Source organism: Salmo salar, chromosome 10 (assembly GCF_965601325.2).
Source record: "Salmo salar chromosome 10, fSalSal1, whole genome shotgun sequence".
Taxonomy (NCBI): Eukaryota; Metazoa; Chordata; class Actinopteri; order Salmoniformes; family Salmonidae; genus Salmo; species Salmo salar.
Window position 1 is genome coordinate 25078165 of NC_138300.1, and position 21646 is coordinate 25099810.

Genomic DNA, 21646 nt, shown 5'->3' on the forward strand with positions numbered 1-21646 from the left:
TATGCCAATTTAATCTGTCAGAGCCACAGAGAAGTATCTTGATAAACTACAGTCGGAAAAGCAGCCTCAGCTCTGCCAGCATGGATCACCCGTCTGCCAACCCGTGGCCCTGAGGATATCTTTATGAAACCCATGGGGTTTTTCTTCCTCCAGGAAAAACTCAACTGGATTCAGTTGATTGCTGTTATTCTTTCTAAATCTTTAAATGTTTTGTGATCATAATAAATTAATTCAAACATGATAAAGTGATCCAAAGTTCACAAATGTATCATTTAATTTCATGTTTCAGACATTAGACATTTTATTTTTATGATGTACTTACACTATTCGGTTGTTTGTTATGTTACTAGATGTCAATGAGGTATTCAGATGGTAACTATTTTCCTTGGTAAGCTTATTCTAAACCATTTATCTCACTCTGTTCCCACACTTCTGTTCATTGTCACAAATACGTGGTTATACACTGAGTGTACCAAACATTAGGAACACCTTCCTGATTTTGAGTTGCACCCCCTTTTGCCCTTCAGAACATTACAGTTCGTCAGGGCATGGATTCTACAAGGTGTCGAAAGCATTCCACAGGGATGCTGGCCCATTTTGAGTCCAATGCTTTCCACAAAAGTGTTGAGTTGGCGGAATGCCCTTTGGGTGGTGGACCATTCTTGAAACACATGGGAAACTGTTGAGAATGAAAATCTCAGCAGCGTTGCAGCTCTTGACACACAGACGCCTGGCACCTCCTATCATACCACATTCAAAGGCACTTAAATCTTTTGTCTTGTCCATTCACCCTTTGAATGGCACATACACAACCCATGTCTCAATTAACTCAAGGCTTGTAAATCCTTCTTTAATAAATGTCTAAGCCAAGTTCTAAGCTGACATGGAATTGTTTTAAGATGGTCATACCATGGATCATTCGGCTATTTGATTTTGAATTTTAGGACCCCTTTAAAAACAAAAATGATTTGATAAAATATTTAATTTGGCCCTACTACTATAGCCCAGAGAAACACATTGAATAACACATTCATAAATGGCAAAAAATACAGTCAAACAGTAAATAATAAGAAACATGATTTTGAAGCGTTTGTTCTATACAAGAAAGCTCAGGAAATATATATACTGTACCAGTCAAAAGTTTGGACACACATATTCATCCCAGACAAACACCGCTCTAGCTCAGCCACCTTTCACCGCAGATGCGGAAGTGCGACATTTGCATATGTGGTGGATTGAGAGGCATCCAATGTAAAATATATCTAGTTTAAACTGAAGGATTTTGATAGGGATTTTTGAATTATGTTATATTATGTGAGTCAATCGACTCTAGGGGCCTGTCTCCTCCCCTTCATCTACACTGATTGAAGTGACATCAATAAGGGATCATCACTTTCACCTGGATTCATCTGGCCTTCTATTTCATGGAAAGTGTTCCTTGTGTGTTGTACACAGTGTGTATCCACATGCAAAACAGCAAGGAACACAAAGAGATTAAATTAATTGTTTATTTTTAGATTTCTATGCAGATATTGCCTAGATTATTTGTGTGGGATTTTCAACATACTTTTTTCAGGTTCATTGATTACCTTACATATTAACTGGATATTATTACAGTATAAGTCTCACACAAACAGTTTGGTGTGGCAGGCTGAGCAGTAGGGTTTCCCTGCCTGCTCCTTGAATACTCCCTGACTGAGTTTCCTCAAACAAAAAGCACACACAAAGTGCTCAGGGTGGAACTTGCGCTCCATAGCCGAGATGCAGCACCCAGAGATGGGCTCTCCACAGCCCCCACACAGTGTACCCTGGCGGGAGTGGAAGTGCAAAGAGCACAGGGGACGACCATCCAGCTCCAGGAAACAACCATCGGTGAAGGGCTTCAGACAGTCCTGGTTAGAAAGGGATAGAGAGAAGTAGAAAGAGAGAGAGAAAACGTCTTCTATCTAGTTGGTATAGTAGGCCTACTCTTTTTTTGGAGATTGAGGACGATTATGGTAAATGGGTAATGTCAGGACAATGATGTATTGTGGCTGTTGGCTGTTCAAAGCGTATTGTTTGAATAATGGCAGAAGTTTCTAAGCCGAAGCCATGTGATCTGTGGTGAGAGACTCACTGAGCAGACGAAGCAGTTGGGATGCCAGGTGCCGTTGGCTGCAGTCAGGAAGTTCTCTTTCACAGGCTCTCCGCAGCCAGAGCACTTTGGAGCAAAGAGATGGTAAAAGTCTCTGTGGCAGTACGGCTTCCCGTCCTTCTCCAGAAAACCTATGGCACATTAAAGGACACACACGCAAAGAGAGGAGAGTGTTCTCTGTCACACTGTGGTCTATAATTTATGTTACCCTGTAGGGAACTGTAGTGGTTGTAGTGTTATCTGTCAGGCAGATAGATGTGTGCTCCCTCACCTTCAGGCCCAAAGCGCTCCCCACAGTGGGAACAGAAGAAGTGCTCAGGGTGCCAGGTGCAGTCCATCGCTGTCAGGATGTTCTGAGCGAGAGGTCAAAGAGCCCAGCATGCGGTGAGGTAAACCCAATAACAACTTAACAGATCTAGAGAGGTGGTGAGCTGGTTTTGTGCAGCGTTAGATAATGGTGATACTGTCCAATCCAAAGAGAAGGCGTTGTACCTTCAGAATGGGGCCCTTGCAGTAACTACAGCGGGGTGAAAAGAGATGCTGGTAGTCTTTCTCACAGTAGGCCTTCCCCTCCCTCTCAAAGAAGCCAATGGTGCCCAGCTCCGCCGTACACACCACACAAACAAAGTGTTCTGGGTGCCACACCTGGCCCAGGGCTGTGATCATCTGCAGAAAGATAGAAAGAAAAAGTGATACTATATTCCCACTTAGCATAGACATCAACGCAACATCTATTCCACATTGGTTCAACATAATTTCAATGAAATGAAGTGAAACAACGTTGATTCAACCAGCTTGTGCCCAGTGGGTTGTTTCACATACTGGCAATGGTACTTTCGATTGATCATCTTCGCCTATACTGCTATTTTGAAAGCAGGATTTTGTAAATTGTTTGGCAGCTCAAGCTGTTTACCTTTCCCACAATGACCTTTCCACAAGAAGCACAGTGACCCTTGGCCATGGTGTGTACACCCATCTTCTCCATATCAGAGCTCAGGCCTCCCAGAATGTCATCTATGGTGTCTGTTTTTCTCTGTGTTGACACCTTGTGCTCCAGATCAGAAGTCTTTGGGCTGTTTGTGCTCTCTTCTTTCACTTGTGTGTCATCCATTTCTTTCTTTTCTCCAATCTGTTTCTTTTTGACTGACTTCTGCACAAGTGGTGGTGGGGTTGAGGGAGGAGAAGGGTCTGGCAGCTAAAGATGAGAAAAATCAATGTGTCCACAAAACAGACTTGCATCCATTCATATACATGAATGAAAAATGAAAATGAAATTAATGTTGGTGGCACTAGTAGCACTAAAGCTTCCGATATTTGTTTAGCTTGCTTATACTGCCCTCTGCTGTCAGATCAGGTCAACTTCACTGAAAGACACAGTCGTCCTCTGTTCATGCTCTGAGCAACAGTGTATTTATTCACTGATAGATGTTTCCTCACCCCCATCTCCAGGTCAAGCAGCAATTCATCCATTATGGAGTCCAGCTCTCTGGAAGCAGAGCGAGGGCTCAGCAGACCGGCCTCCATTGGAGCTGGTAACTCACTGACAAACACACAGAGCAAACCACAGATGAGCACTGGTATAGAGTGGACACTGGACAATTACTTAAATCTGTGGTCTCAGCTCTATCTGTATGGTCTCACCCAGTGTCATTACGTATGGCTATCTATGGGCTGACATACGAGTGGCTGACCTGTATACATTGGTGCTATCTGGCTCCTTTCCTTTCCTTGGATGGAGACCAACAGAACACACCTTTGGGACCTGCAGGAAATGCCACTTAACACATATGGCTAGAATATACATCCAGTTGAAGTAATTGGACAAAAGACTAAACAACAACTGCTAGAGGTGATTTTATCATTACCTGTCCATATGTGTTGGCTGTATCACTTTCTTTCTTCTGAGGAGCCGACTCTGGACCAGTTGAGTTGAAAGCCAACTCCTCTAGTAAAAGGTCTGTAACAAACACACATACATATATATGGTAGGTACTATAATTCAGAAAAGGCATTTCTAACAGAACTCCTCTGAGATAAGCTGCAGTGCCTCATTACGGTCGCCTCTTGCAGATTGCAAGGTGCACCCATTGATCTGCTGTGGTTGCTGCATTCAGTGCTGCTTCCTGAGGAAGTGGTGGAAGAGATGCTATAGTTACAGACAATCTCTTCACACTAAAAGTGAAACTTTTGAAACTGATGCAAACCTCTATGACTAACAGTGTTGTTCTTAACTCATACATAATCTGTATAAAAGGAACGTTACATATAACTACTAAGTAATTGTGTTAATTTTAAGACATTTTATCCTAAGTTCTTCATAAGTAAATCATAACTACACTGGTGGAGCACAAATCAATAAAAAAAATCTAAGTAAAAACAAACTGTTCTATTAAAAACACACACTTATATTAATAATAATCGCTATCCACTGGCTTTCTCACAATTTGGTTGGTAGTGGAACGGAATTATGACTTCCGTCAACAACGTCAAGAATCCATCTGTCTCTCAACAGAGATAACCTTCTGTGATTCACTGTGAATTTACATTGACAATCATATCAACAAAAATACAATTTAAATAGATATGATAGAACACATGACATGTTCAGCGTGACCAATGTAATGCAAGGCAAGCATTAATTCACCACACACCATAAAACATGTTCATGTACACCTCCTGAGCAATTTCATTTTTCCCTTCTAGTTTTATCTATTGCATTTTGTTTTATATTTAATAATCACAACAGAAGCAGAGGAAAGAATACTCACCCAGGTCATCCATGCTTGAAAAATATACTTGTGCACTGTGTGAATGAGCCTACGTGTTCTGCGGGGTGTGTGTGTGTGTGTGTGCGTGCGTGCGTGCGTGCGTGCGTGTGTGTGTGTGTTGGTTTACTGACAGTTAATTGGCACACATCCTAAAAGGATAATGTCAAAATCAGATGAACTTGTGGATATGACTTTTATATCTCTGCGTGCAGTTTGAAGGAAGTTGCTAACTAGCATTAGGGCAATGACAGGAAGTCTATAAGTATCTATGGAGCACTCAAATCACACATTTTATTTCACCGGAGAAAATAAACTTCTCACTTGATCCTTAAAGGGATACTTCTGCATTTTGGCAATGGTATACAGGAGTTCATTTGACTCTGGGGAAATAGATAAAGGGCCTAATTGCCAAAATCTTGAATTATCCCTTTAATTAATCAGGTCAAACTGTCATTTCCTTTTGTCTGTTTTTTTTGTTAACTTGAATTTCTCTGAGTGCACTGCTACCTTCCTGAAGACACTGGATACCTTCTAAGATATTTCTACTCATGTTTCTCATGTTTCTACTCATCTCTACTCATATTTCTACTATGTTCATAATAAAACATGTTAAAGGTCAATTCATGACCTGGTGAGTAGTTATACAAAGCTCAGGTTGTATGTACATACATGTTTTATCAACCACTATCTTCTAAATGCTGATGATATATGGGTTAAATGGTCAACTATCAATAAGAAAGGTGAGAGAGCAGTCCCCCTTATCTGAAAATTGAATAGGGAAAGATTCAAAGTTTATTTAACTATAAGATAGTTGTGCTTAATAATGGTGTAACATAGGTGAATAGATTGTTCCACTTCATAATAGTTCAATATGATAACATAATGGGAAGGTTTTTCAGTAGACATATTTATGACAACATAGATTATTGCATATTGATTACATAATGCCATAAATTGTTGACATCATGACATCCCAATATAATGTCTGCTATATATAATATAATCTGCTAAATGACTTAAATGTAATGTAAATGTAATATATAATGACATTATTACAGTGTAATTGTGTGATGACATAATGAGTTCATTTTGTGAGCGTCATTACTTTATTATGACATCATAATGCATTTCATATCCATTTATATCAGGGATGGGCAACTTTGATTGGGGTAGGGGCCACAAAAAATCTGAACTCATCATGAGTTGCTCGAGGTCTGCATACCCACATCCCAGCAGGTAATTCAATTCAAATCAAATCAAAATTGATTTGTCACATGCGCTGAATAAAACAAGTGTAGACCTTACCGTCAAATGCTTACTTTCAAGCCCTTATTAACCAACAGTGCAGTTCATGAAGAGTTAAGAAAATATTTAACAAATAAACTAAAGTAAAAAATATATAAAAAGTAACACAATAACGAGTTTATATACAGGGGGTACTGGTACCGAGTCAGTGTGCGGGGGTACAGGTTAGAGGTAATTTGTACATGTAGGTAGGGGTGAAGTGACAATGCATAAATAATAAAAACAGCGAGTAGCAGCAGTGTACAAAACAAATGGAGGGGGGTCAATGTAATAGTCCGGTGGCCATTTGATTAATTGTTCAGCAGTCTACTGGCTTGGGGGTAGAAGCTGTTAAGGAGCCTTTTGGTCCTAGACTTGGTGCTCCGGTACGCTTGCCGTGCGGTAGCAGAGAAAACAGTCTATGACTTGGGTGACTGGAGTCTCTGACAATTTTATGGGCTTTCCTCTGACACCGCCTATTATATAGGTCCTGGATTGCAGGAAGCTTGGCCCCAGTGACGTACTGGGCCGTACGCACTACCCTCTGTAGCGCCTTACGGTCAGATGCCGAGCAGTTGCCATACCAGGCGGTGATGCAACTGGTCAGGCTGCTCTCGATGGTGCAGCTGTAGAACTTTTTGAGGACCTGAGGACCCATGCCAAATCTTTTTTGTATCCTGAGGGGGAAAAGGTTTTGTCATGCCCTCTTCACGACTGTCTTGGTGTGTTTGGACCATGATAGGTTGTTGGTGATGTGGACACCAAGGAACTTGAAACTCTCAACCCGTTCCACTACAGACGCGTTGATAATAATGGGGGCCTGTTCGGCCCACCTTTTCCTGTAGTCCACGATCAGCTCCTTTGTCTTGCTCCCATTGAGGGAGAGGTCGTTGTCCTGGCACCACACTACCAGTTCTCTGACCTCCTTCCTATAGGCTGTCTCATTGTTGTCGGTGATCAGGCCTACCACTGTTGTGTCATCAGCAAACTTAATGATGGTGTTGGAGTCGTGTTTGGCCACGCAGACGTGGGTGAACAGGGAGTACAGGAGGGGACTAAGTACACACCCCTGATGGGCCCCAGTGTTGAGGATCAGCGTGGCAGATGTGTTGTTGCCTACCCTTACCACCTGGGGGCGGCCCGTCAGGATCCAGTTCTAGAGGGAGGTATTTAGTCCCAGGGTCCTTAGCTTAGTGATGAGCTTTGTGGGCACTATGGTGTTGAACGCTGAGCTGTAGTCAATAAACAGCATTCCCTTTGTCCAGGTGGGAAAGGGCAGTGTTGAGTGCGATTGAGATTGCGTCATCTGTGGATCTGTTGGGGTGGTATGCGAATTGGAGTGGGTCTAGGGTATCCAGCTGGATGCTGTTGATGTGAGCCATGACCAGCCTTTCAAATCACTTCATGGCTACCGACATGAGTACTACGGGGCGGTAATCATTTAGGCAGGTTACCTTCACTTCCTTGGGCACAGAGACTATGGTGGTCTGCTTGAAACATGTAGGTATTACAGGATCAGTCAGGGAGATGTTGAAAATGTCAGTGAAGGCACTTGCTAGTTTGTCCACGCATGCTTTCAGTACACGTCCTGGTAATTCATCTGGCCCCGCGGCTTTGTGAATGTTGACCTGTTTAAAGGTCTTGGTCACATCGGCTACCGACAGCGTTATCACACAGTCATCCAAAACAGCTGGTGCTCTCGTGCATACTTCAGTGTTGCTTGCCTCGAAGAGAGCATGATAACAAGTTTAGATAACTGGCCACAAAACTGGCCGTATTCTACTATTCTAACTCACAACATTAAGTTGAGAACCTGAGTTCTCCCCCCCCCCAAAAAAATGAAATGTTTTATTTTTCACATACACCGGACAGATGCAGTGAGATGTGTTTTACATGGTCAGCCATAGTAGTACACTGCCCGTGGAGCAAATTAGGGGTATTATTCTAGAAATGTGTGTTTTACAGAAGATTAAATAATCTGTAGCCTACGACAATGTTACATTATGAGATTACAATGTTTCAATACACAAAAAAACAAATGAATAATTTCTGAAACGAGGGAACAGTTATAACACAGATTATCCACTATATTGACCAGATACCCATAGGGCGGCGCACAATTAGCCCAGCGTCGTCCTGGTTAGGTTTTGGCCAGAGAAGGCTGTCATTGTAAATAAGAATTTGTTCTTAACTGACTTGCCTAGTTAAATAAAGGTTAAATAAAATAAATACTAATGGCTGCTCTAACAATGAAAATAAATGGCTACGGTCGAGTGGATCAGTTTTGTCAAGTCAGTGACCATCGTTGGTCACCACCTTTCAAAGTGTGTTGCATTATGAGGATTAAAATTATCCGATTTGCGCCTACATGTCGACTGCATGAACTTTACAAAAACCATGTTATCAAAGGTAATGACGTTTTGACTGCAGTTGTCACGACTCCCACCGAAGGTGGCTCCCCCTCCTGCTCGGGTGGCGCTCGGCGGTCGTCGTCACCGGCCTACTAGCTGCCATTGATTCCCTTTTGTTTTCCCCTTTCCGTTATTGTTTGCACCTGTTCTGTGTTGGATTGATTAGCGGGGCTATATTAGCCAGTAGGCCCGTCTGCTCTTTGTGCGGGATTGTTTCTCTGATTGTATTGCTTGTGTACACACCGACTGTGTTTTGCGCCGACTGTGTTTGCGCCCACTGTGTTTGTCCCCTGTGTTTGGGGCACTTTGTTTTGTGTGCGCTCAGATTGCTGTTTGGGGTGGCTTGTGTTTTCGCCGTTGGGCTCATTAAAAGCCATGACCCTATATCGCTGCTTCCTGCGTCTGATTCCTCTGCTACAACGCCCAAGCCTTACAGCAGTGGACTGCAAGTTTCTGCAGTTGCAACTTCATGCTGTAGCCATCGCCTGCATTGTGGGAGACTCTATTGTCAACCAATCATTTAGGGTGTTTTTGTTTGACCCACACGACCAAGGACGTGCCCAAAGACATGACTGAAATAGAGACCAACTCTGCCGCAATTCACGCAAATCGTGTATACAGTAGAAATGTAAACATTTATGAATGTTATATTTGAGGCTCTCTCACCAATTCATTGTACAATGTACACACATATATGTTCAATTTATGTGTGTGTGATATGGGAGTTGGAAACTACATCAGTGTCCGACTTTTTGCTGTCGCAGATACACCTCCCCCAACTTTCCTCCTCGACTTTCGTCTACAGTCAGTTGCTTTCACCTTACCACTCAACGAGCCCATTTTCTTGAAAAATGTAAGGCAAGATCAGATGGGACCATTCTAGCCAATGAGAGGGCAGATATGCGGGTGACCTACAAGCACAACGTTTTCCACTAGATACCACAAACACAAAGTCCAAATTTGCTATCATAAAATGTGCTTTTTGGTCTTCATTTAAGGTTAAGGTTTGGCGTAGGGCTAGCAGTGTGGTTAAGGTTAGGTTTCAAATCACATGTTAAGAAAATAAATTGTAGAAATAGGCTAGGTTTATGACTTTGGTAACTATTGACGACCAGGCACAACTCCGATATAAATGTTTTTTTTTCTCAAAGTTTCCGTGATATCACGTGTCCTACTTATATCGGTACACTGGTAATAACCTAGTCATTACGAAACTTATATTCGATCATCAATTAAGCCACACGTAGCAAATAATCCTTTCAATGTTTTGTTAACTACATTCGACATTCTCTCATTGACCTCCATACAAAACCCGCTCGCTTAGTGAGCGAAAAAAACGAAAAAAATCGCCACCTGCTACCGATTTTGGCCCACTTATCCGTCTCGCTTCAACTCTTCCTTTCTGATTATAATGTAACACATTTGCCGTGGTGGTTCATGGGAAGAGAATTTGCCACCTCCCACTTCCTCTGTTCCTGTTTATATTTCTCCCTATTCAATTGTAGTTATTGATAGAGCTTTGAGTAGAGTGATGAATGAAAGGCAGTGTGATTTGTTATAGTTTACCAGTATTATTAGTCTTTTAGCGGCAACATCACTCCACAATCGTACAGACAGTAGTCGATTGGAATCTACTACCAGGGTTTGCGTCTTAGATCTTAAAAGGGCAACAGAATCATGGCGGGTGGGACCCCTTAGAATTTACAAGACTGAGTCAACTAAACATAACGAGGTGAGGTGGACCCCTCTTTTAGAATTAGCAAATGTAAAATAAAACGACACATATATTTACACAGTGATCTTCAAAAATACATTATCACATGAATGTAGTCTTGAGCGTTTCACACATTTCAGTTTACCCTCTCATTCTGAACAGCTCTTCTGTTTTATTAGGTGTCAAATGACGGGGGAAATAATTTCAGCTGTCATATTTTGACACTCAAAGACATTTTATGGTATTTCAAAAATGATAATGGCCAGTGTGAAGTTAACATTGAGATATTTAGTAAAACTCCCTCTTTCTTGTTGTCTATACCAAGGCTGATGGAGCAGATGAATGACCCTTTGACCGTGGTGTCGGAGTCTACTCCAGACACCATCAGACAGCAGAGGCGCAGGGAGCTGGATGCTCGGCGGAGTAAGTCTCGTGTGCGTCTGGGGTCATGCCTGCAGAGCTGGGATCAGCTGAAAAACCACCTGGGATTCTCTCTGCACTCTGAGCTCGCCAACTACCTACTGCAGAGGTAAGGCCTCAGACCAGACTGGGCTGGTGGTGGCACTGGTAACAAACAGCACACAATCTTCATGGCTCATCTTTATTACACAACTATAACATTGGAGTAATATGATGTTGGCTATTATTCATTTTGTTACATTTCTTTTCACTCTCTTCTCTTCAGCTATTTTTCTAAAGTGTGTGCCAAATGCTCAGGTAAAGACCTGTTCCCATAACATACAGTTTACAGTTTCATTCATGTGAATATGTATGAACAAAGCCTGTGTTTTTTGAATGATGATGTAAACGTGTGTTTGGTCTTGGTCCACTAGACAAAATGAAAGGGGATTCGACTGCCTTGGTGACATCAAGAGAATCTCTGCATCGCCTCGTCCTATTGGTCCACACCCACGGGCAACAGTGCCCCTTCCCACCAACCCTCCAATCTGACACTGCCAGAGAGAAGCAGGCAGCTGACACAGAGGGGAGCCAGTCAAAGGGAGAGGCAGTGAAGCAGAGAACAGGCCCAAAGCACTTACCACCTCAGACAGGTGCGAAGGACTGTAGCTCTCCAGAGGAGGGCCTCTCCCCATGTGCTCGAGGGAAGGAAATGAGAGAACCCTCGGATGTGTTAGAGGCAGAACTGTGTCTGCACTATGTCTGTGAGGGAGGGCATCTGCTTTCATGGCAACCTAGTCAGAGTGGGTGTGATGAAGAGAGGGGGGCAGTAGAAAGGGAAGGAGAGATTGTGGAGGGGGATATTACCCCTGCAGGTCCAACTATGTCCAAAGGGAGGGGAGGAGCAAAGGAGCCCAAGAAGGAGAGTGTCACAGGGAGGGGTCGTCTTACTGTGAGGAGGACTAGGGCTCGTGGTGGAGCAAGGTCTGTGGTGACCCAAGAGGAGGCACAGCAGCCAGGAGAGGAGACGATGGACCTGGCAACCCTAAACTCTGGAGAGAGCAACTCAAGAGGTTCATTAAGAAATATGAATTTGAATTTCCTGATTAGTTCTGAAATGCCAGTGTTGACTCAACATCACTATGTTGTTTGTTCACATCCAGGAAGTGAGAATGCACAGGAAGGGTCAGTGGCAGGAAGTGACACAATGCCAGCAGAGTCCTTGCAGTCATTGGAGGATTGGTAAAGTTGAATAGTTTGCTTCATGCACAATTCCTTGGATGTATTTGTTGTTCAAATCATAATCAACCCAACCTCATGGTGATCTAAGTTTTCATAGGCGGCTGCCTATGGAATGTAATGATCATGACGATGATAAGGAGCCAGACAACCCAGACAACGTCATTGGAGAGAAGGATGTCCCTTCACCCGGCAGGTTTTAATTGCACAGTTTAATCATCTAAGAAGGAAATACATGTGAATGAACATGTTGGAAAAATGTATGAGCACTTTGTTGAACTTCATAGTGATGTAACTGTAGTACACGAGAACCTGAAGGGTGACACAGAGTAAAGCAGTTCAGTCAGAGGTTGCGTTTATACAGGCTGCCCAATTCTGATTTTTTTTCTCACAAATTGATATTTTTTTACCAATCAGATCATTTCTGATCAGATTTGAAAATATCTTTGTGATTGGTCAAAAGGGTAATTAGAGGAAAAAATATCAGAATAGGGCTGCCTGTGTAAACGCGGCCAGAGAGAGATACATTAAGTTGGGGACAAGGAGAAGGTGGCTTTTGATGGTATTTTCTCACACTTCCTTAATTTGCCAGATTGGATTATATGATTAAAACCATTAAATGTATTTTCAAGTAAAAGATTATTGAGATGAAAGTCATGAAAGCGAACATGGTTCAAAGAATTCTTATCACCACATGCTGTGCAATAAATGTAATACATTTTCTTTCATTTGGTTTGGATTTTATAGACCGGAGCCAGCCGACAATGTTTCTCAGATTGTCAGCAAAAAGAAAAGGTTTGTGCATTGTCACTTAAAAGTTATTATGTAGAATACTGTTTATTACTAATTTACAGTGGGGGAAAAAGGTATTTGATCCCCTGCAGATTTTGTACGTTTGCCCACTTACAAAGAAATGATCAGTCTATAATTTTAATAGTAGGTTTATGTGAACAGTGAGAGACAGAATAACAACAAAAAAAATCCAGAAAAACGCATATAAAAAATGTTATAAAATGATTTGCATTTTAATGAGGGAAATAAGTATTTGACCCCTCTGCAAAACATGACTTAGTACTTGGTGGCAAAACCCTTGTTGGCAATCACAGAGGTCAGACATTTCTTGTAGTTGGCCACCAGGTTTGCACACATCTCAGGAGGGATTTTGTCCCACTCCTCTTTGCAGATCTTCTCCAAGTCATTAAGGTTTCGAGGCTGACGTCTGGCAACTCGAACCTTCAGCTCCCTCCACATATTTTCTATGGGATTAAGGTCTAGAGACTGGCTAGGCCACTCCAGGACCTTAATGTGCTTCTTCTTGAGCCACTCCTTTGTTGCCTTGGCCGTGTGTTTTGGGTCATTGTCATTCAATGCCCTGGCTGAGGGAAGGAGGTTCTCACCCAAGATTTGACGGTACATGACCCCGTCCATCGTCCCTTTGATGCGGTGAAGTTGTCCTGTCCCCTTAGCAGAAAAACACCCCCAAAGCATAATGTTTCCACCTCCATGTTTGACGGTGGAGATGGTGTTCTTGGGGTCATAGGCAGCATTCTTCCTCCTCCAAACACGGCGAGTTGAGTTGATGTCAAAGACCTCCGTTTTGGTCTCTGAATCATTCAGATGTTCATTGGCAAACTTCAGATGGGCATGTATATGTATTCTTGAGCAGGGGGACCTTGCGGGCGCTGCAGGATTTCAGTCCTTCATGGAGCAGTGTGTTACCAATTGTTTTCTTGGTGACTATGGTCCCAGCTGCCTTGAGATAATTGACAAGATCCTCCTGTGTAGTTCTGGGCTGATTCCTCACCGTTCTCATGATCATAGCAACTCCACGAGGTGAGATCTTGCATGAAGCCCCAGGCCGAGGGATATTGACAGTTCTTTTGTGTTTCTTCCATTTGCGAATAATCTCACTAAATGTTGTCAACTTCTCACCAAGCTGCTTGGCAATGATCTTGTAGCCCATTACAGCCTTGTATAGGTCTACAATGTTGTCCCTCACATCCTTGGAGAGCTCTTTGGTCTTGGCCATGGTTGAGAGTTTGGAATCTGATTGATTGATTGCTTCTGTGGACAGGTGTCTTTTATACAGGTAACAAGCTGTGGTTAGGAGCACTCCCTTTAAGAGTGTGCTCCTAATCTCAGCTCGTTACCTGTATAAAAAACACCTGGGATCCAGAAATCTTTCTGATTGAGAGGGGGTCAAATACTTATTTCCCTCATTAAAATGCAAATCAATTTATAACATTTCTGCGTTTTTCTGGATATTTTTGTTGTTATTCTGTCTCTCACTGTTGAAATAAACCTACCATTAAAATTATAGACTGATCCTTTCTTTGTCAGTGGGCAAACGTACAAAATCAGCAGGGGATCAAATACTTTTCCCCCCACTGTATGTATATCTCACTTGTATATTTACATCTGTTTATTGTCATCCCAATTTAATGTTCCCAGAAAAACAACACCCAAAGCAATCTTGCCTTGTGAGTTTGATGGCTGTGGGAAGATCTTCTCCTCTCGGCAGTACCTCAATGTGAGTTCAGCAGTATAGCTGAAGATGACCACTTACCGATTAAGGTAAAATACACAAAACTCCAATCTATCTCATCTCACACTTAATTCAGCATCATATGAAGTACCAGCACTTCCACCAGAGGACGTTCATCTGCTCTCACACTCCCTGTGGGAAGTCCTTCAACTTCAAGAAGCACCTGAAAGAGCATGAGAAGCTGCACAGCAGTGAGGCTCAACATTTCACTTCTAGGATTCTTTATTATCATCCTTTGCTTCTGCTCATTATGCTGAAATAATGATTGTCTGAGTAGCTATTTGTAGGGCTCTGTGTTTCTTCAGTCGCAGAGTCAGGAAGAACTCAGGTCCCTAGCATTTTCATATACAGTACAGAGCAACCACAGATGCTCTGAACCTGGTACTGTATGTAATCACTCTCTCTGGCTTTTGTGTATTGAGACCAGAGGGACTTCATCTGTGAGTTCTGTGCCCGGGCTTTCCGCACCAACAGTCACCTTCTCATCCACCGCCGCATCCACACCGGAGAGAAACCGATACAGTGAGTATTCTCTGTCATAGTGTTTGTCACACATTATAGAGTAGTAACACTATTATTAGGACTTCTACAACGGTTGGCGGTCATCAGCTATCCCTTAACTCGAAAAGCTATCTGCAGTTTTGTACAGCGCGACTCAGACCGGAGCATACCGGACCTATTTTCTCTCCATATCCCCGGATTTCTACCGCAGGCTCTGGACATTTACAGCTGGATCTTGCAGCTAGCTAGCTGCTACCCGAGTGACTATTGGCTAACGTCGGTCCTGGAGCTAACATCAATTATTCCGGAGCTAGCCAGCTGAAGAGTTCCAACAGCCACTCCTGGGCTACAATCACTTATCCGGACCCGTTTTACTGCCGATGCGGAGCCCCATCGGGCCTTCATGACTGGACTACCGACGTTATCTGCCCGAGGGAGTTATCCAACTGGCCCCTCCGTCGCGACGTAACCTGAACGCCCATCTGCGGTCCACTAATCGTTAGCTGTCTTATCGGCTGCTATCTGAATAGGTCTATCGGACAATTTTCTTGGGCCACTATAACTATAACTATTTTGCCAATTGGACAGGTCCCCCCTACCACACGGAACCCCACTAATCTACAGATGGAAACGCACGAGTTGGCTAAAAACAGACCTCCTTCCATCTTCTGCCAGCTTGCTACCTATGGCCCTGCTAGCTGTCTGAATCTCACGGGATCCTTATGATCACTCGGCTAAGCATGCCTCTCCTTAATGTCAATATGCCTTGTCCATTGCTGTTCTGGTTAGTGTTTATTGGCTTATTTCACTGTAGAGCCTCTAACCCTGCTCATTATACCTTATCTAACCTTTCCGTTCCACCACCCACACATGCTATGACATCTTCTGGTTTCAATGATGTTTCTAGAGACAATATCTCTCTCATCATCACTCAATGCCTAAGTTTACCTCCACTGTATTCACATCCTACCATACCTTTGTCTGTACATTATACCTTGAAGCTATTTTATCGCCCCCAGTAACCTGCTCCTTTTACTCTCTATTCTGGATGTCATAGACGACCAATTCTCATAGCTTTTAGCCATACCCTTATCCTACACCTCCTCTGTTCCTCTGGTGATATAGCGGTGAATCCAGGCCCTACAGTGCCTAGCTCCACTCCTATTCCCCAGGCTCTCTCTTTTGATGACTTCTGTAACCGTAATAGCCTTGGTTTCATGCATGTTAACATTAGAAGCCTTCTCCCTAATTTTGTTTTATTCACTGCTTTAGCTCACTCTGCCAACCCGGATGTCCTAGCCGTGTCTGAATCCTGGCTTAGGAAGTCCACCAAAAACTCTGAGATCTTCATCCCTAACCACAACATTTTCAGACAAGATAGAACGGCCAAAGGGGGCGGTGTTGCAATCTACTGCAGAGATAGCCTGCAGAGTTCTGTCCTACTATCCAGGTCTGTACCCAAACAATTTGAACTTCTACATTTAAAAATCCATCTCTCTAAAAACAAGTCTCTCGCCGTTGCCACCTGCTATAGTCCACCCTCTGCCCCCAGCTGTGCTCTGGACACCATATGTGAACTGATTGCCCCCCATCTATCTTCAGAGCTCGTGCTGCTAGGTGACCTAAACTGGGACATGCTTAACACCCCAGCCATTCTACAATCTAAGCTTGATGACCTCAATCTCACACAAATTATCAAGGAACCTACCAGGTACCACCCCAAAGCCGTAAACACGGGCACCCTCATAGATATCATCCTAACCAACTTGCCCTCTAAATACACCTCTGCTGTTTTCAACCAAGATCTCAGCGATCACTGCCTCATTGCCTGCATCCGTAATGGGTCAGCGGTCAAACGACCTCCACTCATCACTGTCAAACGCTCCCTGAAACATTTCAGTGAGCAAGCCTTTCTAATCGACCTGGCCTGGGAATCCTGGAAGGATATTGACCTCATCCCGTCAGTAGAGGATGCCTGGTTATTTTTTTTAAATGCCTTCCTCACCATCTTAAATGAGCATGCCCCATTCAAGAAATTTAGAACCAGGAACAGATATAGCCCTCGGTTCTCTCCAGACCTGACTGCCCTTAACCAGCACAAAAACATCCTGTGGCGTTCTGCATTAGCATTGAACAGCCTCCGTGATATGCAACTTTTCAGGGAAGTTAGAAACCAATATACACAGGCAGTTAGAAAAGCCAAGGCTAGCTTTTTCAAGCAGAAATTTGCTTCCTGCAACACAAACTCAAAAAAGTTCTGGGACACTGTAAAGTCCATGGAGAATAAGAACACCTCCTCCCAGCTGCCCACTGCACTGAGGATAGGAAACTCTGTCACCTCCGATAAATCCACTATAATTCAGAATTTCAATAAGCATTTTTCTACGGCTGGCCATGCTTTCCACCTGGCTACCCCTACCGTGGTCAACAGCACTGCACCCCCCACAGCTACTCGCCCAAGCCTTCCCCATTTCTCCTTCTCCCAAATCCAGTCAGCTGAGTTGCAAATTCTGGACCCTACAAATCAGCCGGGCTAGACAATCTGGACCCTTTCTTTCTAAAATTATCTGCCGAAATTGTTGCAACCTCTATTACTAGCCTGTTCAACCTCTCTTTCGTGTCATCTGAGATTCCAAAAGATTGGAAAGCAGCTGCTGTCATCCCCCTCTTCAAAGGAGGGGACACTCTTGACCCAAACTGCTACAGACCTATATCTATCCTACCCTGCCTTTCTAAGGTCTTCAAAAGCCAAGTCAACAAACAAATTACCGACCATTTCGAATCCCACCACACCTTCTCCGCTATGCAATCTGGTTTCAGAGCTGGTCATGGGTGCACCTCAGCCACGCTCAAGGTCCTAAACCATATCGTAACCGCCATCGATAAGAAACAATACTGTGCTGCCGTATTCATTGACCTGGCCAAGGCTTTCGACTCTGTCAATCACCACATCCTCATCGGCAGACTCAATAGCCTTGGTTTCTCAAATGATTGCCTCGCCTGGTTCACAAACTACTTCTCTGCTAGAGTTCAATGTGTCAAATCGGAGGGCCTGTTGTCCGGGCCTCTGGTAGTCTCTATGGGGGTGCCACAGGGTTCAATTCTTGGGCCAACTATTTTCTCTGTATACATCAATGATGTCGCTCTTGCTGCTGGTGAGTCTCTGATCCACCTCTACGCACACGACACCATTCTGTATACTTCTGGCCCTTCTTTGGACACTGTGTTAACAACCCTCCAGACGAGCTTCAATGCCATACAACTCTCCTTCCGTGGCCTCCAACTGCTCTTAAATACAAGTAAAACTAAATATATGCTCTTCAACCGATCGCTGCCCGCACCTGCCCGCCTGTCCAGCATCACTACTCTGGACGGTTCTTACTTAGAATATGTGGACAACTACAAATACCTAGGTGTCTGGTTAGACTGTAAGCTCTCCTTCCAGACTCACATCTCCAATCCAAAGTTAAATCTAGAATTGGCTTCCCATTTCGCAACAAAGCATCCTTCACTCATGCTGCCAAACATACCCTTGTAAAACTAACCATCCTACCGATCCTCGACTTCGGCGATGTCATTTACAAAATTGCCTTCAATACCCTACTCAATAAAGTGGATGCAGTCTATCACAGTGCCATCCGTTTTGTCACCAAAGCTCCATATACTACCCACCACTGCGACCTGTACGCTCTCGTTGGCCGGCCCTCGCTTCATACTCGTTGCCAAACCCACTGGCTCCAGGTCATCTACAAGACCCTGCTAGGTAAAGTCCCCCCTTATCTCAGCTCACTGGTCACCGTAGCAGCACCCACCTGTAGCACGCGCTCCAACAGGTATATCTCTCTGGTCACCCCCAAAACCAATTCCTCCTTTGGCCGTCTCTTCTTCCAGTTCTCTGCTGCCAATGACTGGAACGAACTACAAAAATCTCTGAAACTGGAAACACTTATCTCCCTCACTAGCTTTAAGCACCAGCTGTCAGAGCAGCTCACAGATCACTGCACCTGTACATAGCCCATCTATAATTTAGCCCAAACAACCACCTCTTCCCCTACTTCATTCATTTATTTATTTATTTTGCTCCTTTGCACCCCATTTTCTATTTCTACTTTGCACTTTCTTCCACTACAAATCTACCATTCCAGTGTTTTACTTGCTATATTGTGTTTACTTTGCCACCATGGGCTTTTTTGCCTTTACCTCCCTTATCTCACCTCATTTGCTCACATTCTATATAGACTTATTTTTCTACTGTATTATTGACTGTATGTTTGTTTTACTCCATGTGTAACTCTGTGTTGTTGTATGTGTTGAACTGCTTTGCTTTACCTTGGCCAGGTCGCAATTGTAAATGAGAACTTGTTCTCAACTTGCCTACCTGGTTAAATAAAGGTGGGGGGGGGGGGAATAATTTTATATGACACTATTTCTGTATATCTGTAGTGATCCTTATGAGTGTTCATCCCTCTCCCTCTCTACCAGGTGTGAGGTATGTGGCTTCACCTGCCGCCAGAAGGCCTCACTCAACTGGCACATGAAGAAGCACAACGCTGAGAGCAGTTACCAGCAGTGATGCCAACTTAGCAATTTTGTTGGTAGATTTAGCAACTTTTCAGACTACCCTGGCAACTTTTTTTTCAAACAGCACCTAGCAACAAATGTAGCTACTTTTAAAAATGTATTTGGAACTTTTAGAAACTTTAGAAAAGTAACTCAAACGCTAAAATGCACACATTTTCCTTCTAAATGACACAAAAACGATTTTCTCTGTCACACACTCAGTCACAACACACGTACCTGGCTGCAAAAGTGCATTATGAGTGACGTCAGCAGCAGGTGCTCAGCTCGTGCACAGCCAGCAGCAATTTCAGCAAATTGCAAATCATTGTTGGCTGACTGCAGCAGCAGTAGTATGCGTTCGACGAGACAAACCCAATGAATATAGTTGGTCACAAATGTTTGATCTTGAACAGAACTTACAACATCAATCAACATGTCTCAATCAAAATTGTACAGCCAGAAGTACAGAAAAGAGTGGGAGTCTGTACCTGAATTTAAAGGTTGGTTGAAGCCAGTAATTGGGGATGATTGTCTGGCATACTGTGCGTACTGCAAATCAGATATGCCTGCAAAAATGTATGACATCAAAAAACAGTGTTACAGCAAAGCATATAAATAAATCAAAACCGTACAACCCCACAACGCAGTCTACATTACCACAGTTGGTTAAAAAAGTGGATAACTGCAAAAGCGCAGAAGCTACTATGGCAATGGCCACTGCCGAGCATTGTTCGCTGCTAGCATGTGACCATTTAGGTATGGCTTGCAAAGCTGCCTTTTCAGATTCTGTGATACCTGTTACCAGCATCAACTACCAAGTGAAGTTCTGCAGCAGTTTGGCACCACAGCAGCATACAGCTTTAAGGCCACTCCATCCTCTACTGCTGGTTCCAGCTCTGTGACAATGCAGTTGGACAGTGAAGATGAAGAGGATTTCCGCACAGCTGATGGTGGCAGTGTGTACTGCAGTGTGTGCGAAAACAGTGGCAATATCTGGAGGAAACCATTGAGCAGCTAGCCAGCCAAGCAGCACAACAACCTGGAGAGAGCTGGAGAGAGATGCCTAGCGCATACATCATTATTTGAGTTAAGTTGCTTTTTCAATAAGATAGCATATATACCTTGTTATTAGCTTGTACCTTGAATTGTTGATCAGTTAGCTAGCATGTTAACTAACTACCAATACACTGCTTGAAACTATAATTGTTCAGAATGTGTAGGTTTACTAGTTAAAAAGAAAATAAATAAAATGTAATAAAATTGTTCAATAATGTGTAATTGTTCAATAATTCAATGTGTTGTGTTTAAAAATAAAAATGTGATCATATAAAATGTGTTTATTACTTTTACAAATAAAAATATATGATAATAAACAAACAAATCTAAACTAACAAATGTCAAATCATATTTTTTGCCGAGATGGCCAGTCAGTTTGAGGAACGTTATTGTGTATTCTACGTAATGACGCAGTTTTACGTTATTACGTAATGACGTCATCACGCAATGACATCACAACGTTATTTAGCAACTTTTAGCAACAAATCAACCTGCCTCTTGCAACTTCCCCTGAAACTTTGTTGGCAACACTGGTTACCAGTTCCCTTGTGAGGTCTGCGGCCGGCGCTTTGAGAAGAATTACAACCTGACCGCTCACCACCGCAAAAGCCACCCTGACCCTGACTAGACCTTGAGCCTCACCATCACCACCATCCCCAACACTGACTTACCCCACCACACCCCTTCCCTGTCCCTGCAGAACAATGACCACAGCAACAGACGACTGCTTTATCATTGGCGTGACATGAAACCATGATGCTGTGTTTTGCCCCATGTTTACACCTGTAGAAAGTGTGTAAATAATGCCCCCTTTGGTCTTTTGTCACCCAAATGTCCAGTAGGTCAGTGGCTCCTATGCAGTCCATGGACAATCTTCATACTGAATACAAGCAGTCTCCCCTTCGTCCCTATGTGTGTTTTTGTTACATGACTCAATATTCTTTGGGGTAAGAACGGTAATGATTGAGAAGACCACCTTTGGATGTTTCTTTTGTATAAATCTATTAGTATGTAGCTTTATTTATGAGGAAAGTA

The 21646-nt window shown here is 43.2% G+C and overlaps 2 protein-coding genes across 4 annotated transcripts; one reads left to right on the plus strand and one right to left on the minus strand.

Moving 5' to 3' along the window:
* Nucleotides 1-249: 249 nt before the first annotated feature.
* Nucleotides 250-5120, minus strand: lpxn (leupaxin). 2 transcript variants are annotated; one of them, XM_014216489.3, is made up of 9 exons: nucleotides 4903-5120; nucleotides 4000-4091; nucleotides 3826-3896; nucleotides 3572-3674; nucleotides 3048-3329; nucleotides 2627-2800; nucleotides 2406-2487; nucleotides 2117-2265; nucleotides 250-1892 (listed from the first exon to the last, which is right to left on the minus strand). In XM_014216489.3, exons 1-9 carry the CDS (start codon nucleotides 4913-4915, stop codon nucleotides 1626-1628), a joined length of 1233 nt encoding a protein of 410 aa, XP_014071964.2. In that variant the 5' UTR covers nucleotides 4916-5120; the 3' UTR covers nucleotides 250-1625. The 2 variants fall into 2 exon arrangements, with proteins under 2 accessions (XP_014071964.2, XP_045543498.1); XM_045687542.2 differs by having other exon boundaries at nucleotides 968-1892; nucleotides 3826-3911.
* A 4237-nt stretch (nucleotides 5121-9357) lies between these two features.
* LOC106613837 (zinc finger protein 692) lies at nucleotides 9358-21213 on the plus strand. 2 transcript variants are annotated; one of them, XR_014379010.1, is made up of 12 exons: nucleotides 9358-10329; nucleotides 10637-10840; nucleotides 10997-11028; nucleotides 11145-11783; nucleotides 11874-11952; nucleotides 12041-12145; nucleotides 12697-12744; nucleotides 14401-14479; nucleotides 14571-14685; nucleotides 14917-15016; nucleotides 16268-16445; nucleotides 19478-21213. XR_014379010.1 is itself a non-coding variant. In XM_014216490.3 (11 exons), the coding sequence occupies exons 2-11, from the start codon at nucleotides 10641-10643 to the stop codon at nucleotides 19566-19568; spliced, it is 1488 nt and encodes a 495-aa protein (XP_014071965.2). In that variant the 5' UTR covers nucleotides 9359-10329; nucleotides 10637-10640; the 3' UTR covers nucleotides 19569-21213. The 2 variants fall into 2 exon arrangements, 1 of the variants encoding a protein (XP_014071965.2); XM_014216490.3 differs by lacking the exon at nucleotides 16268-16445 and having other exon boundaries at nucleotides 9359-10329.
* The last annotated feature ends 433 nt before the right edge of the window (nucleotides 21214-21646 follow it).

Excerpts from the sequence above, each read along its gene's own strand:
- lpxn (XM_045687542.2), bottom strand. Across the intron at positions 2,488-2,626 it reads GCAAGGGCCCCATTCTGAAG|AACATCCTGACAGCGATGGA; the intron begins GTACAACGCCTT and ends CCTCTCGCTCAG. Across the intron at positions 1,893-2,116 it reads CCAACTGCTTCGTCTGCTCA|GACTGTCTGAAGCCCTTCAC; the intron begins GTGAGTCTCTCA and ends CTTTCTAACCAG.
- LOC106613837 (XM_014216490.3), top strand. The coding sequence starts at position 10,641 with ATGGAGCAGATGAATGACCCTTTGACCGTGGTGTCGGAGTCTACTCCA. Across the intron at positions 10,841-10,996 it reads GCCAACTACCTACTGCAGAG|CTATTTTTCTAAAGTGTGTG; the intron begins GTAAGGCCTCAG and ends TCTTCTCTTCAG. Across the intron at positions 12,146-12,696 it reads GATGTCCCTTCACCCGGCAG|ACCGGAGCCAGCCGACAATG; the intron begins GTTTTAATTGCA and ends TGGATTTTATAG.